General features: G+C 44.0%; 1 protein-coding gene across 1 annotated transcript; it reads right to left on the bottom strand.

The window, feature by feature from the left end:
• Positions 1–1,706: 1,706 nt before the first annotated feature.
• On the bottom strand, positions 1,707–9,008 carry LOC136992514 (uncharacterized). Its single transcript, XM_067300463.1, has 2 exons — positions 8,679–9,008; positions 1,707–3,519 (listed from the first exon to the last, which is right to left on the bottom strand). The coding sequence occupies exon 2, from the start codon at positions 3,124–3,126 to the stop codon at positions 2,098–2,100; it is 1,029 nt and encodes a 342-aa protein (XP_067156564.1). The 5' UTR covers positions 3,127–3,519; positions 8,679–9,008; the 3' UTR covers positions 1,707–2,097.
• Between the last annotated feature and the right edge of the window lie 8,353 nt (positions 9,009–17,361).

Below are 17,361 nucleotides of genomic sequence, written 5' to 3'. Positions count from 1 at the left end.
CCAGGTACCTCAAGTACCTTTGTCAATAAATCCCAGTGTTTTTTAAATTTAATTTCAGCCTCAGAATAAATAAAATTGTCAGTTAAGATGATAGGACCAGTATTAGAAATTCAGTAGGAATTATAACATTCAGAATACATCTTATTCTGATTATCAGGATAATTTAGTTCTCATGTTACTGAATTGATTTTTCAGCAAAACTAGTGGATTTGACCAGAATTTTCTTTTAACTTAATTTTGGTACTTTTCATCTTGTCCACCTCTATAAGTCAGCAGTTGTCAGAAGCATAATGTATTTTTGCTTGTGACATAATATATTTGGATTAATTCATTTCTCTTCATTGATCTACTTATGACTCTTAATAATGTAGAATTATCAGAATTTCTTTGTGAAGTAAAAAGTAGGGTGTTTTTTGTAGAAAGGTATTCATTTTGTGAGCCAGATGCACAAACACTTAAGACTATCACTAATTGACACTTGCAGGTATCAGAGAAAAGAAGAATAATTATGAAGGGAAGAATGTCCCTTAAATGTTTAAAGGGAAGAAAGGATATTTAAATGTGAAAATTTCTGTGAAAAATATTAATCTCCTTTTTATTATATACATTTTATGTGCAACACAATTGTGCAAGTCAAAGTAAAGTTTTCTATAGCTAATCCTAGAAAGGAAATCTCTTTTAGGAATAAAATTATAGGCCTCAATTTCTTCAATCAAAAGCTTTCTGAATGAAATACAAGATTAGCTTTTTTTGCTGAAGCAGTTAAATGATTTAGCTGTTCACGGTGCAGTTGTGTCTGCTAATTATACTTTAGATAAAAGAAAATTTTAATGGTCTTATATACTGCAGGCAAATAAAAACAGACCAACTTATCTCAAAGTTCTTGCTGATGATTCAGTTTCATGAGCTTTTTTACAGTAAGCTGAAATAGAAGCTATGAATACTATCATTTCTGAAATTTTTAAGTTCCTTAGTGTAAAGCTCTTATTGCCCATTCAGTAGAAATAATATGCTGCTTTGCACACCTTATAAGCTTAAAGCAGTTGAAGATTTCAGACTGAAGCTGTTCTTCAGAATACTATCATCAGCTACAGGACCCTGTTTCTGAATTCCACAGGTGCCTTTCTCAGGTCTGGATCCTGCTTTTTGAAAGATCAATCTGAATTATTTAAACAGTTCAGTAGATTTGTGCACTTACCTATATTCAGTGGTACTCATTTATTTCTACCTTAGATCTCTGTAGCCCCAGTTCAGTAAAATGTGTAAGCACGTAAGAGGTCATCAACTTAGTGGACCAACAGAAAAATTTAGGGATAGTGCATAAGCACCTGAAATGTATGGGCATAAGAGCACTTACATAATGAAAGGTATTCCTGATTTAAGCTTTTGGGGACTGAATCAAGTATATGGACATTAAAAGAAAGATTCATTCACATTGAATTTTTTGTGTTCAGGGCCATCAGTATAATGACTCAAATGTGAAACATGTTTTCTTGCTCTATGCACACTTATAAACATTTTTACAGCTCACAAAGTGTGATTGCACATGAAATATTAATACCCTAAGAGAGTCTGGGAACAACTGAGGGTCATTACAATGATAGCAACAAAAATTATCTAATGCTCTTGTTACCGTTCTCGTTCTTACCGAGGAGGCACGGGGCCTTCTCCCCAGGCCCCGGACCATCACCACACAGACACCAATATGAGGAGTGGCAAAATGGCGTTTAATGAAGCGCGTCCTGCTCTTTTATAATGCTGTAAAGCCCCGCCTTCTTCTCCGGCAGCAGTGCTCCGCCCGTTACAACCTTCCCATGTTCCGCCCCGCAGTGCCTCCCTGCTCATCCTTTTTCCTCCACATCTCCCCCTCTCCCATCAACGTTGTTTCGTTATATCGAGCGGGACGCAACAAAACACGCGGAAGTGCGGCGTGTCTCGACGGGACCGCCATCGGGTGGTTCCTTGCATTAGTAGCTTCGTGAGCGGAGCTGTGTGCTGCCTCCCCTTCTTCCGCTTCTTAACGCAGGCGGTGTCCTTGTCTTCGTCGGTTCAGGGAAAACCTTAAAGGCATAGGCGGGATTGCTCATTTCCAACAGACTATACTCCCCCCCCTCCAAAGCCCAGCCATTCCTCCAGAATTTCTCCTTCTTGTTGTCGAGCAATCCAGACGCGGCCCGCTACTTTCAGCAAGGCTGTCTTAACACAGCTCAGTACTATACACAGGCATAAGGCTATAACTATGAGGATTAACAAAATGCGCAAGCCTTCAGCAAGCAGTCCTGTTAGCCACGGTGGTAGATTGCCAACCAGGTTAGTTAGCCATTCGTCTAAAAACCCATGGTTCTGACGGATTTTGCTGGCATGTTCCTTCAACCACTGCAATTGTTTGTGAATTGATTCACCATGATTAGACAAATTCATGCAACACATACCTTCAAAATCCTCACAACCATGGCCTTGGGCTAGTAGCAAATAATCAATTGCAGCTCTATTCTGCAGAATAGCATGTCGCAAACTACCTTGATCCTCTAATAGGCTCGCTATTATCTCAGTGGTGACGTTAGCCTGCTTCTCAGCCCAGCAAGCTAACCGGCCGATCTGGTTCAGAGCGTTGCCTGCCGCTGCTCCAGGCACGAAGAAGGCCAAAAACACTCTTTCAGTGGGACTGCGGAGGGAAACTTGATCATTACACTCAGGTGAGAGCCCTATGGCTGCTCGTTTACTGCGGACGGCGGTCTCATTCTCCGTGATATGTTTCCACCAATTTTGATCGGGTGCTAGTAATGTCAGCTTACCAAGGTAACATGGACCACCCATTACCCTTTTTGGAATTCCCTGCCAGGCCCGGTCACCACATATCAAAAAGACGTCTGGTGGCAAGGCCTTTGGGGTACCATTGTTCCAAATTAAGTGCCCCTTTGTGGCCTCAGCCCCAAAGGCTCCCAGCCCCTGGCGGCTGGTGCCATTGGTGCCACAGAAGGAACCACGGTTTTGATAATCATAATAGACTGCTGTTGGAGTGACGTTCGTCCACCCTGTCCAGTTAAATAACCGGTAAGGGTGCATGCGTCCCCCAAAATATATACATGTTTGAGTCCAATTGCCTGATGTGTTTCCAATTCTCATAGACCCCAACAGGTTTAACTCCTGTGGGTCCCATGGCAGCGTTCTGTTTAGGTCTGCAATGAGGGTGGCACTGCAGCTAGCAGTCGACAGACTGCCACTGCAGCTTCCCGTGCTGTACTCCTGGAAGCTGTTGACATTATAGCTGGGGACCCCTATTAAACAGGTTCTAAAAGGTTGGGTAGCGGAAGCTAGAGACAAACAGAAAGCGTGTTGCCCTGTCCTGTTCGCCCAGGTAACTCACATATTTTGCCTGGGCTCAATCTGGTAGAGAGCCATTACCACTGGGAACAGTATCCCCAGAATCAGGATCTTCGCCGTCTTGTTCAGTAGATGAGTCATAGCGAGTCAAGACAGGCTTCACGCTCTTGCTGAGTACCTTCACTGGACCACGATCTGCAGAGACACATATATAACCTCAACCATTAAAAGCAATAGGGGTGGGCCCAATGCACCTTCCGAAGACGGGGGCAGTCCGCTGGTAGCACAGCCTATAGTTCAGGTGTCAGAGCTGTTTCGATGAGCTTCTATTTTGCGTAAAAGCGGCTTTACCCAGCGTGTGGGGACCCACCTCGCGGCCTCCGGGCCCCCTTCCGTGCTCGCGACCGCAGCATAACCTCTGCCCTGCGTTAGTAGTCTCCACCCGGTCTCCCATTCCCCCGTCGCGGGATTCTTGACCTGCACCTCGGGACCCTCCGTTGGGCTCGTCCCTCCCCAATGCTTTGCTACCGGTTCATGACTATTCTCCCCTCGGAGGTGATGGTTTAGGGCGTACAGTGCTTTTTGTAAAATTTCTGTTTGTTTCTCTTTGGGGATGGCTGAGTGCTCGGGGATGCCCTCCCCCTCTCCCAACACGTCAATTTTCTGTTTAAGAGTTCTGTTGGCTCTCTCGACTATGGCCTGCCCCGTGCTATTGTACGGTATGCCGTGGATTATTTTGATTCCCCATCGCTGCGCCCACCCTTCGGTGCTCGCCGATGTGAATGCGGATCCATTATCGGTTTTGATGGTCTGAGGTAGCCCCAGCACAGCTATAGCGTACGCCCAGTGCTTTTGGGCCGCTCGGCTCGTGGTTTTCCTGTGCTGCGTGGCTACGATCATGCCGCTGTATGTGTCCACCGTGACTGCCAGCCAGGGATCTGGTCGGAGCCTCTGACATAAGGTAAAGTCGGTCTGCCAGACTTGGTTCGCCATCAGGCCTCGGACGTTCGTCCCTCCCTCCTGCAAAGGCCGCCTGCAGCAGTACGGGCATGTGGCGACCACGCCTCTGGCTTCAGAGATGGGGATGTGGCAAGTCTTGGCCAGGGCTTTGGCTCCGACGTGCAACCACTCATGGAGGTCCCTGGCCTCCCGCAGGGTCATCACTCTGCTGGCCGCCTTATCGGCTTCCGCGTTGCCTTCTTGATAGTAGCCCGGTATTTTGCTGTGGCTCCGGACATGCGTAATACAAACCGTGCCAGTCCGCGCCTGCAAGGCGTCTTCTAGCATTGTGGCGATCGGCGTGCCCGCCCAACCCTGCGTGGCCATTTGCCTCACCAGGTTGTACGTGAAGATGGAATCTGTGGTGATATTCAGGTGATCATCAGGGAACATTCTCAAGGCCATCTCTACGGCCTTGGCTTCAAGGTACTGAACACTGACGTCTGCCGCTCGAAAGGTGGCCTCCTTCCATTCTCCATTCTCCTGCCAGGCAACGGCCGCTGTCTGGGTCTTTGAGGAGGCATCCGTGAAAACAGTGTTTCCCGGTTTCGGAGTAGGAAGTACTCGAGCAGGCCCGCCAACCTCTATGATGTCCAGGTGCCTCAACGGCTGGAGGTGTGGGAGGTGCTGGATTTCTCCTGGAAATCCTTCCATGGCCATTGCCATCGCCGCGGCGAAGGTCTCTGTCTGTGTATCGGTGCCCTTCTTGAAAGGCAGGGCAATCGCGTCCGGTTCACGTGCGAATGCAGAGATACATGTCTTCCGCCCCTTAGTGATCATTCGTGCTAAGAGGCTGGAATGCAGCACAAACGCTCCAGCCGGCCGCGTGGGCGTGACCCACCAGATCACTCGCATCCGCTCTGGTTGTCCTTGTCCGAGCACAGCCATGCCACCTTGCCGGTTCAGCACTGGGTAGAGCGTGATCTTATCAGCAGGGTCCCAGCGCTGCACCGATGGGTGGCTCAGCATCTCAGAGATGTTCTTCAGAGTCTCTTTGGCCTCTGCGGTCAGTCGCTTCTCCTCCCATGGGTTCCTGCCCTTCAGCATTTCGTACAGCGGTTGCATCTGGCTCGGTGTTATGGGCACCATATTCTGGAGCCACTGGAGGCTCCCCACTAGCGCCTGAGCGTCATGTAGGGTGCGGACGTCTGGGTTCAAAGTTATAGGCAGCGGCTTTATCTGCGAGTGTCCAATCTCCGCCCCTAGGAACTTAATGCCTGGTCCCTTCTGGACCTTTGCTTCGTTTATCGCCAGCGAGGCTGCAGCCAAGCACCGCCTCAGGTCGGCTGCCATTTCCTGCAGCCCTTCTGCGCTGGGTGCTGCCATCAAGATATCATCCACGTAGTGGATCATGACCCCCGCCGCATGTTGTGTTCGTACCGGGGCTATTGCGTCGGCTACAACGCGTTGGCAAATTGCAGGTGAGTTCTTCATGCCCTGTGGGAGCACCGTCCATTGGTAGCGCCGCGCCGGCTCCTGCTTATTCACCGATGGGACTGTGAATGCGAATCTCTCCCTATCCCGTGAGTGCAGCGGGATAGAAAAGAAGCAATCTTTGATGTCTACTGCCATAGTCGGCCAATTCTCAGGAAGTGCCGTCAGCACCGGCAGTCCCGGTTGTAACTGTCCAAAGTCGCACATCTGTTGATTGATCCGTCTCAGGTCATGTAATAGCCGGTAGCTGTCCTTAGTCTTTTTTAGGATCACGAAAATCGGAGAGTTCCAAGGGCTATTGCTGGGCTCTAGGTGCCCTTGCTCCAGTTCGCGAGCCACTATCTTCTGCGCCGCTTCCAATTTTTCTGAAGTCAGGGGCCACTGGTCAGTCCATATCGGGTCATCACTTTTCCATTTTAAGGGTATAGTCCTGATCTCACTAGCGGCGGTCCCAGTGGCCCCCATCAAAAATTTCTGATCTTGATGTTGAGTTGGCTGAGCGCATCCCGGCCCAGTACCGGGTCAGCAATTTCGGTGACATAAGGTGTGATTGTCGCTTGTGTTGGCGCGCCATGCTGTTTTGCGTCAGGATCATGCAGGGTGAGTTTCAATGCGAACCGCGAGCGGTACGCCTTCGCGTTGCCTCCCACCCCGGTGAGACTTCCTCCCTGGTCCGTCGGCCAGTTTTTCGGCCACATGCGGAGAGGGATGCACGTGACATCAGCCCCAGTATCCACCAACATCTTTAGCTGTGTGTTCTGGGGATAGGCCCAGGGGTTCTCCAGGGTGACCATGGCCCCAGGCCGGTGGTTGCAGTCTAGTACCAGGGCCACTGTTCCGGGTTCTCGCCGGTCGAGCTCCCCCTCTCCTCTTGGGTATACACGGTGGCCGGGGCTTTTCTTTGGGGGCGGGGAGGGGTCCCCGACTGGCCTCCCCACCTCCCGTTTCCCGGCGCCATGCGGCGACACTCCCGTGCCCGGTGCCCCGGCCTGCCGCAGGCCCAGCATGTTATCTGCGGGGCATGGGTGGTGCTCGGACCCTGACGCGCCTTCGGACAGGCCGCCTTGATGTGGCCAAGCTGGCCGCATCCGAAGCATGTCTTTGATCGTACGACCGCGGCCTGTGCCGCCATGGCTGTGGCGACAACGGTTCGGATCTCTCTCACGGGCAACCAGTTCTGTTCTTCCAGCACGTACTTCATTAACTGGGTAGGCCCCAGGTCCCTCGGGGCTCGGCAAATGATCTCTTTTATGTCGTCATTGGCCTGATTCTTCAGGCACTCGAGCATCAGTGACGCCTTCACCGCTTCAGGGACTTCAGCGCTCTCAATGGCGGCATAGAGTCGATCGCAGAAGGCAGAGAACGATTCTGTCAGCTTCTGCTTTACTGCCACCCATGGGTCCGTCTTTGTCACCACGCGCGCTAAGTCTTCATACGCCGCGCGCGCTGCCGTTGTGATGGCTCGTATTTCACCGGCCGTCAGTAAGGCGGCCTGCTGTTGCGAAGTGGTCATGGCATTATCACTCCCCTTCAGGCGGTTCAGGGTCGACCCGTAAAGTGGATGATTCGGATCGCGAGTTCCCAGTGTCAATTCCTGATGCAATCGGCCAACCCACATGTCCTTGTATAGGAGAACTTGGGAGGGAGCCAGTACTGCGCGTGCTAGCATTCGGCAGTCGGAGGGGGTCAGGGATGCTGAGAACACCGTGTCTAGTGCCGCTTGTGTGTCCCGGTGTCTCAGGCCCTGCTCCGCAATACACTTCGATAGATGGTTCACTGCCTTCGGGTCGATGGGCGTCCATTCTATGAGCCCTCCGGGCGCCAGGCGTACCGGCAGCGCCGACGGCGTTTCAGGGGGTGCCGTGAGTTTAAGACCCCGTAATGTCACCGCCCCCGCTGATAGTTGCCAATCTGGCAGGTATAACTCGGCTCGGGGCTTTTCGCCACTGGAACCGTTCTGGGATCGTGTGTCGGCCAGTCGCTGCAGCATCCGCTGTTGTTTTTGTACTTCTCTCTCCAGCCTCCGCATGAGCCGCAGCGCCTGCTCTAGTCCTGTCTCCACATCCTCCTCCACCTCCTCCGCTCTCACGCCTCCCTCACGCTCCCCCCCCCGATAGACTTCTTGAAACCGCCTTGTAACGCTGTCCATCTCATCCTCGCTCACCCGTTCCCTCCCACTGGCTCGTCTCGTACTATCGAAGGTGACTCTCCTCCGCCCTCTTTCTCTGTCCCCGGCGCCATCTTTGGCTGCTGACTCGCCCTGATTCCAGCTCTTATCAGGTACCATGAGTGCCCCGGGGAGCCACTCATTCGGTGTTCGTATTCTCCCTCGCTCATTCTCTCGCTCATTCTCTCGCTCATTCCCTCGCTCATTCCCTCGCTCATTCCCTCGCTCATTCTCCTTCCCCTTCGGGCTCACTGGGCGCGACAGGGCAAGGTTGTCCTGCTCTGTCTGCCTGTCGCAACTCGTCCCAGGGGTAGTGTGGTGGAGGGGCACGCGAAGCCTCTTCTCCCAGCCCGGCTGGCATCACCAGACCTCCGTCCCGTTGTTCCTCCCCTTGCTCTTCGACCCGCTCCTCTCCCCCCTCTGGCGCCGTCTCCTCCACCGCTCCCTCTATCTCCGTCGACCCCACACATATCCCACTCCCTCTAAGTGCCTCTCTAGCCGCCTTCCACGTCTCCCGTTCCTCCCTCGCTCTCCGCAGGAGCATTCTTATCAGCCCCCACACCTTTAACTCCCTCGCGGATCCCCCGTTCATCGGGAACTCCGCCAGCGCTGCTGTGCATTGCAGCCACAGTTCCTCCCGCAGAATCTCCATAGGAGAAGTAATCACTCCCTCCTTCACGAGCCTCTCTACACACGCTCGTATTGCGCTCGCCTTCAGCGGCGCCCGCCATTCCTTGGCGCAGGCCATCACTACCTTACATATGGCCTCCATAGTTCCGGATCCGGATCCCTTCCTCACGCTCCCGGTGCCTACGCCGGCCGAGCCGCCTCCTCGGTATCACGTCGGGGTCACCACTTGTTACCGTTCTCGTTCTTACCGAGGAGGCACGGGGCCTTCTCCCCAGGCCCCGGACCATCACCACACAGACACCAATATGAGGAGTGGCAAAATGGCGTTTAATGAAGCGCGTCCTGCTCTTTTATAATGCTGTAAAGCCCCGCCTTCTTCTCCGGCAGCAGTGCTCCGCCCGTTACAACCTTCCCATGTTCCGCCCCGCAGTGCCTCCCTGCTCATCCTTTTTCCTCCACATGCTCTTTTCAGAAACAGAGAGATGAGATAAACCTGGACTATGAATATCAGTCATTCTTCAGAGCAATGTACACACTTAAATAGTCCTGGGGAAACAGAGGGTAATAGACAATTGATAAATCATTGTCTTAATAATATCTACATAGGCTCACATCCATGAGTTATTTTCAGGAAGTTAACAGCAACGTGCACTCACTGTACAGTGATTTAAGATTGCTCTTTATAAGCAATTTGGGCTTTGCCCTCATATGTACACTTGACTTTGCCAGTAAGTAAGAGCCTAGTTCCTAGTCGTTTTAGTCAGTCACTAATTGTGTTCAAGCTGCTGCCACAGGAGAGTCACTATGACATCTAAATGCATGAATGAGAAGAGCTTTCTGATAATTAGGGGTGATAGTTACCATAAAAATGTTGAAATTACAAGAGCAGAAATGAAAGCTTGGTTTTTAAATTTTGGTCCCAAATGCATATGTTCCAAAAAATTTTAAAAATTGTCTTACAGTTCAGAAAAACCTTTATGATACTAATCTGAGTCTTCACATGCTTAGCCCAAATCCTGCGTGATGTTGCATGTCCTGTATTCATAGTGAAGGACATTAAGGGCACCCAAATGGAAATATTTTGAAACTTGAAAGATGAAGAGTTTATGTTTACTTTTGTGTTTTTGGGGGAGACAATATGTGATTACAATACCTACATAAAGATGTGCTAAGTATTTGTGAAATAATGTTACAATTTGCTAGCTAATTACTATTTCTAAGGCATAAATAAAAGCAAATATGAAAAAGGAGAGGATAGATTTGTAGAGCTAGGAAAGTGATCATATGATCAAATGAAATGATCAAATTCACCTGTTTAAAATCTGGCCCCAAATAATTAATAATGACAATGAATAAAAAGGCAACCCATTCCTGGTGCACTACTTCCACATTTGGCCTGTTCAGGCTGGTACTGGACTGTTCTTGTGCCAAGTCAATTTTACCACTTTCTTCTTTTTCTCCCAAAACACAACTGAGACTCATCTCCTGCAGGGAGTCCATAAAAATCTATCATGAGTTTTTTGTGTTTTTACTACATATGCTAATTCAAAAGAAAACACAAGATTTCTGTTATACTTTAGAGCGTGAAATTCCTCCACTTCTTCCAAGAGATTTATGAAGAAACATCCTAGTTACAAAGTTCATATCTCAAATATCTTCAGAAGTCCAAGGTTTTCGGGGTTTATTGTTCTGTTTAGATAATTACTAAAAAAAGACCTAAAAGATACTTATGGGAATTTAGGTGAATGGAATCTACCCATACATCTCAGAGAGGAGTACTGGGTTTGCTTCTGCAATCCTTTCTGAAGGTCAATGGTATAGATATTATGTTTACTTATTTATGCAATGAGCATCATTAAAGCATTCTGTGAATGAGAGCTGTACAGCATGAACAACTCAGAAATTGGTTCTTCTACTGGAAAGCATGCTTTCTGAAAGCACAAATCTGAACTGCTCATTATACAGTAAATCAATATTTTAAAAAATCATAAGGATATACACTTTCAATCTGACACTTAATTTTTAGCTTGTGTTTAGGTCTGAAAGCAGGAAAAAGTAAAAACCCAATAGGATTACAGACTGATTCCCAATAAATGGAAAGGATTATTTTTTGTTTTGCCATTGCTGAGAAACAAAAGTGGAACATTTTAACATTGTAATTGTCCTTTAAAATGTGCTAGGTTTTTAAAAAGAGAAGATCTTATGGATGAAAAATTGACAAAATGAATCCACTCTAATACCATCTTTCAAATAGCTGGATAAGTAAAACACCATTTTGTTATGGAAATGGGAATTACTGCTGTAGCGACGCTATCATTTCAGAAAAAAACTACCAATAAGTTACCACAGAGCTTGATTCACTGCTAAGTATTTTGAGGCTCCTCCAGAATGAAAGGCTGAGACAGCTGTAGAAATTGAGTCTCCACCAGTCTAGCTGACTCAGCAAAGAATTAGCCATGCTCGGGAAGTCCTTTAAAAGATACTGTATTCTGAGGCATCAAACATGAAAACGTGTGGAGATACTGTAATTTAGCAGTGGAGAACACATGTCCACATATTAAATACTGAGGGTTAAACAGTAGCACAAAATTTGCGCCTCATACTGGGGGCTTTGTGGGCAGCATTCCTGTTCCCTTTAATGTACCTGACATTACAGACCAGTGGAAAGAAAGAATAAGGTTGAGATTTTGATTCTTTATGTCCAGTCTTTCCGATGGATGTTCACTTCTGTTTTAGGGATGCACAAAAACGTCATTTTCTGGCCCTGCATCAGGACAAAGACTGGGATGACCCTTCTCCAGGGTGCTTGTAGAGAAATTGCCAAGCTCACATTCCTTCTTCTCCTCTTGAAGTGCTTAACCTTTTCTTCACAGTTTGGCTCCAGCATGTAATTATATACAATTATCAGCACTTTGATTGTAGTGTCCTCTATTATATTAAGAAAAAAAATCTAACCTTTGTAATTCTGGGGAATAAAAGTCAAAAATACAAATGCTAAATCAAAAGTATCATTATTGTTTAGCCAACTTCAAAAATTATTTAGGTATGGACTCATATTTTTTTAATTTGGAAAGGTCATAGGTAATAGAGCTCCAATCACCTCGTTGCTGTTAATGCTAACACATTATTTGCCTGCAAAATACAGCAACAGAAAGCAACTTTGAAGTTCCTAGGGCACTGGCCTCAAGCCTAGAAATCCTCTATTCTCTCCTCTGTATGATAAATTTGGAAGGCAGAGAATTATATTACTCTGGTCAGCTCTCCTGTAGCCTTCATACTCTCAGAACTACCAGTATGTTTCCACATCTTCCAAGTGAAAGGCAGTGAACATGTAATCCAATTTTGACACACACACTTTTTCATTACCATGTTAGTCCTTATAATTCAATCATCCTTTCAATACAAATTCTGTGTAGTTAAGTTCTAACCTGAGTGTTTGTAGGTAAAATAACTATGCATTCAACAATACTTTTCTCCGAGGCATGCAGCAGTGGCACAAACCGCGGTCTCACTTTTAAGAATTGAGGACTACTTTCACTTTTGTGAAGTAGGCTAATAAAAGGCAGCATACCTTATAAATTCTCGAGTAGATTTCCACATAGGCATGAATTTCCCCTGAAGAGACCAAACTACTTTTTCATAAATGGTCTGTATATAAAGATGTTAAAGAGTACTTAGAGCATGTCAGGTAAACATTACTGCAGTCTGGCTTAAAGGATGTGGAAACATGCAATCATGGTAGAATTATGTGTTAAGTAATGTGCTAAGAAGTGGCCTTGATTTAGGGAATGACTGATAACATAAACATGTGCTCTGTTCTGATCACATCTGTATCAATTGTCTGGGTGGTCTGAGGCAAGTTAGAATATATCTCAGGGCAGAAAGCGTTTTCCGTGCTTTGCAGTAATTCCAGTTCCAGGGAATTATTTTTAAAGAGGCATTTTACATCAAATTTCAAATACACATGGGTGAGTTACCCATATGAGGAGATAAGAGCATTTTTTCTAACATCTCTGATCTTGAATTTGTAGACTAACATTTTGAGATTCCTACCTATAACTGTACTCGCTGTTTTTAACTAAACATTTTTAAAAAGACATTTCAATTTGTACATTTACAGAATGTATTCTGGTGCTATCCAAAATATAATCTATCCCCCAGCCACATGAGAAGACACAGATAAACCTAAACTTGCCTCCATTTTGAACTGGCCAGATATCAGGCAGCTTCAGCCAGAAGCTACTTAGCTCTAGTAATATTGCTCCGGCCTAAAAACCTCTGTTTCTCTCATGTTTTAAAGAAACAAATGAAAAGATGTAAGTATATGAAGATAGTTTTTGTTTTGAAAATTTGGGTTAGTTTTATTACTGTCTATTTATGGTCATCTATGAATTCAAAACAATTCTCAGGAAGAAGAGAGAGAGTTTTTCTTGATCATCTTGTGCCTCTTCATTCTGCTGCTACCCATATACTAAATGAAAAAAAAGAACAGTAAGAAACTACTCTCACTTTTCCATTCTTTCAAAATGTTTGCTATGTGGATGAGTGGGTAGCCACTTTGAATTTTCTGTGAGTTATTTCCTTTAGTAAACTATATTCTCAATTCCCCATTAGTCTCTATCACAATCACAGCTGGAGATGACCAGGGTACTACGTGTTGCTCAGCTGGGCCATTCTTCAGCATGAGATACATTTTTTTGTGTGCTAATGAGACTGTCCCATTTTACATTTGTATATTTAAACACCATCTGATACACCTGACCCATATCCCTCAGACTCCACATTATTCTTAGGAAATATAGTAGTGCATCTTTAGAGTAGTTTTCTAATTTTTTTCTTTTCCTGACTTTTACTAATGCTTTTGCTACACTAATATATAGTACTTTTGCCATTCAGCTATTTCACAGCACTTGACTTCTATTTCTGTGAGAGGCCTTGAGATGGCGTTTACAAAGTTCATGTCTGAATTTTCCCTTTGCTTCCTGTTCAGTCACAGTAATTTCTTTCACCCTTATATTACCCTGACTGTCCAGTTTCCCAAAACAACAATTCTGATTGGTTATTAGAAATTTCAAATAGTCCTGAATTTTCAGTGGAAGAACCCTTTGTCCTTATTATTGGCATGGTGCCCTGTTTTTTTTATTTCAAGCTTTACTTCAAACTGTGTGAATGAGCAAGCCTCTACAATTGGGAGCCATGTTAGATTTCTCTACAGCTGCAAATATTTTCCTCTGGTACCATGTTTCACTCTTTCTGTATCCATAAGAATTATATATCTTTATTGTTGTCCACCAACAGAGATTGCCAAAAATCTGGGTTTTTTTTAATCAAAACTTTAATATCTGCTAGGCATGCTTCTTATGTTCCATAGGCTTTCAGTTATTTAGTTGAGGAATATCTTATTTCTCCTTAGGTCACATTTTCTCTTTCCAGATCATTCTAGATGATGACCATTTTCAGTTTTGTTTCTGTAGTTTGGAATGGCCATATGCTATTGAAGCTTTAGTGTTTTTGATGTCGTAGTTTATTAAGAAAAAATGTCACAGTAAACTGAGCTAGAATAAGATTAGCCTGGCAACTGGATTTTCTTGTTCCTATTTTTCCATCTGCATCTCCTCTTCCATAAGAGATGCCAGGGCAGAGCTACAGAAAAACCATATGGATCATGTACTGCCTGTGGAACCTTTGGATGCTCTCTCAGGCTCTTTCCTACATCTGGTTGCTCCTCTTTGGACACATTTACCTCAGTTAGAGCTTTCATCTTGCCCTCCTACAGCTCTTCTGAATGTTTATTCAGAGCAAAATTAAATCAGGATTAGTATATGGATCATTTCTGTTGTGTTTTTATGCCACAATCATTATGTTGCTAAGAAAACTTACTTAAAGACAAGATATAGTAAATGGTTGCCTTCTCAAATCATTCAGCTTGGCTGAAGGTTAAGTGAGTCAGAGCCCTTTCAAATCAATATTTAATTCAGTGCAAAACATTTTAGTATATACCAATGCTTAAATAGCCAATATTATATCATCATGTTTGGTCATTTAGTAAGTTTTATATGAACATAAGACTTGTGTGCCTAAAAGCTTGATGCCTTTTTTTAGCTATATCAGTTGATCTAATAAAAGATACTACCTTTCCCTGTGAACTTTGTCTCACACATCCTTAGACCATCAAGATAACAGCAGTGGTACTATTACAAGCATGTTCTCAGCAGCTCCAATAAAAGACAGAGAACAGAATGCGCTCCAGTGACATGTGTGGCAAATACATAATTCAAACAATGAACTACGAACTATTGAACTTGGATTCTCACATATATACACAAGGGGAACAATAAGACCGTGTTCCATCATGATGTTCTTCGACGGGTGTATTAAGCAGTGTCATTCTATATTTTTTTTTCTGCAGCTTGTTAATATATATTATTTAGGCTTTGCAGAGTAGCAAAAAATCAGATTTTTTTTCAGCTGTTTAAAAGCTAGATGTGCAGCAGTACCAAGTATCCATTTCTTCTCATTCTTTTCTCTGAGAAACCACTTTTACAGTGTCCGGGTCCACTGAATTCAATGGAATTATTTTCAGTTTACATAATGTGAGAGAATATTCACATGCATATGCACACACATAGTAGACATGAATGTAAGGATGTAAAGAGTCCATTTTGCCTTTTCCAGGTTCTGATTATGCAGATGTTAATTTGCATATTTGGAAAAGGTGGCTTTCATCCTGGAGAGGCAGGAAGAAAAATTATAAAACACATCTCGTCTTATAACTCATGAAGCATTTATTCTACATGTGTTTGTTCTACTGAAATGAGAGAGGAAAAAAATTCCCTTTCTCATCTTTTCTCTGACATCAGTCACAGAACTGTTCACAAAATAAATGTTACTCCTGCATGTTAGCAGTTTGTGAAAGTAAGGCTTGAAATGGCTGCCTGATTACAACCTTAATGCCAACACGTCCTTAATCAGCACTCCTTAAACTCCCTCCAAATAAACTCTCTATCATGTTATGATTTATTATATTAAGTATGACTTTTTTCCTTTTTGCTTTTTAGGATCTCTTAGAAAGTTGTAATTTAGTTCCCCCCACCTCCCGCTTCCTCTTAGTGAAGTGGTTGCCTTTGATTAGATTTGCTAGGATTTAGTTCAGAGGGGATTTACTTTTATTCAGCTCCAGAAAAAGAAAAAAATCTTTATGAGTCTAAAAGAATACCCATTAATAGGTTGACTGCCAAAATGAACCAAAACAAAACCCACAGTATTAGATCTTTGATGTCATTTCCTTTCATGTTTTTTTTACTACATAAAAGATAGCAACAGAATTTTCTTCTCTCATACTCTCTCAATTTACTTTTTGAGGAAAACCTTGAATCAAAAAGGCAAGACTTTCTGGATTTTTGAAGTAGAGAGGCAATTTACTCACTGTAGTAACTTTCAGAATGAACAACTATTTCTTGGGAATTTTTGACCAATTATAATATGAAACATGTCTTCTTATTTTGAACAATATATTCTCCCTATGTGGAACAGATTACTTATACTAAAGGACATGTTTCTGTTAATGCCTAGTAGAGCCTAAGATGAGCTACAGTACCTCAAAATACTATTTTAGAAATAAGAACATAATCAGAAAATATTCCAGACAATTGCAGACTTCTGCAATACATTGTTGGCTGTAACCTTGAGCTCTAACCCTGTCATATAAGAAGTTTACCTGTTGGGCATATTATTGTCTGTCATTTTGCAATGTGTTTTTTTCCCCTCAGATTCAATTGCATATATTGTTTTGATGCTTTTGATACAGATACACAGTCAGACAAACCAATTATATTATCTTACTCTGGGCCAGCTAAGGATAAAAAATATGTTATGAGTGACTTACATAGCTATCTAAGGATGAGGAAAAGGTTTTAATACTTCTTTTATTCCATGCTATTTTTTTGACCATCAGCATAATAAAAATTCTATTTGTCATTTCCTGAAAAAGCTTTGTTGCTGAAGTTTTAGTAATACTTATAAATGGTACTTTGCCTGAGAAATCAGCTCTACCTTGATTCATTAAACTTCAGGATAAGTGAAACAAATATAGCTGTGGAAACAATGAATTATTGTAATGGATATAACCTATTTTAAATGTGCAGTTCTATAGGAACAATGTTTCTTTAAAGATGGCACTGTACGGTCAAAAAAAGTTTTTGAAAAAAACTTCAGAATACTACATTTAAACATTTTCACACATTGCATGTTCTATAAAGGGTTTGATTGTGTGGCAGTAGGGAAACTGAGAAAGGTGTAAGATTTCAACACTATGCGCAGCCCCTATAGAATGCAATCATTCAACAAACTTAATTTAGGATTAACATTTGCAATGACTGTGATGAGATACAGACTCTAAGAGAGGTCTGTTTATGAGAAAGATATGCAAATTAATATATACAGTACCTCCATATGGCTTTAGATACTGAAAAGAAACTCTTCTCCAAATGAGTACTAAGTCTTAAAACTACCTCCAATAATATTGGTCAGGTGATTGAAACCCACTTTAATTATCTGTAAATGACATTCTTGTCTCATTCATTCAGTCCTCAACATTCAGTACTCCTGCTGCAGAGAGGGAAAAAAGAAGATGCTAAGAAACATAAAGAGAGGAGATTAAAATATAGCAGAAATTTTTTTTTTCTTCTCCAGTGCTTTTGGAGTTGACCATATTAATAACATCAAATGTTCAAAATGTTTTGACATCAGTCCACTTGAACTGTTTTGAGGTAAGTAGATAAGTTCCATGACTCTCACAGTCATTGGCG

Source organism: Apteryx mantelli, chromosome 8, assembly GCF_036417845.1.
Source record: "Apteryx mantelli isolate bAptMan1 chromosome 8, bAptMan1.hap1, whole genome shotgun sequence".
NCBI lineage: Eukaryota > Metazoa > Chordata > Aves > Apterygiformes > Apterygidae > Apteryx > Apteryx mantelli.
This window is presented reverse-complemented; position numbering and strand designations above follow the sequence as displayed.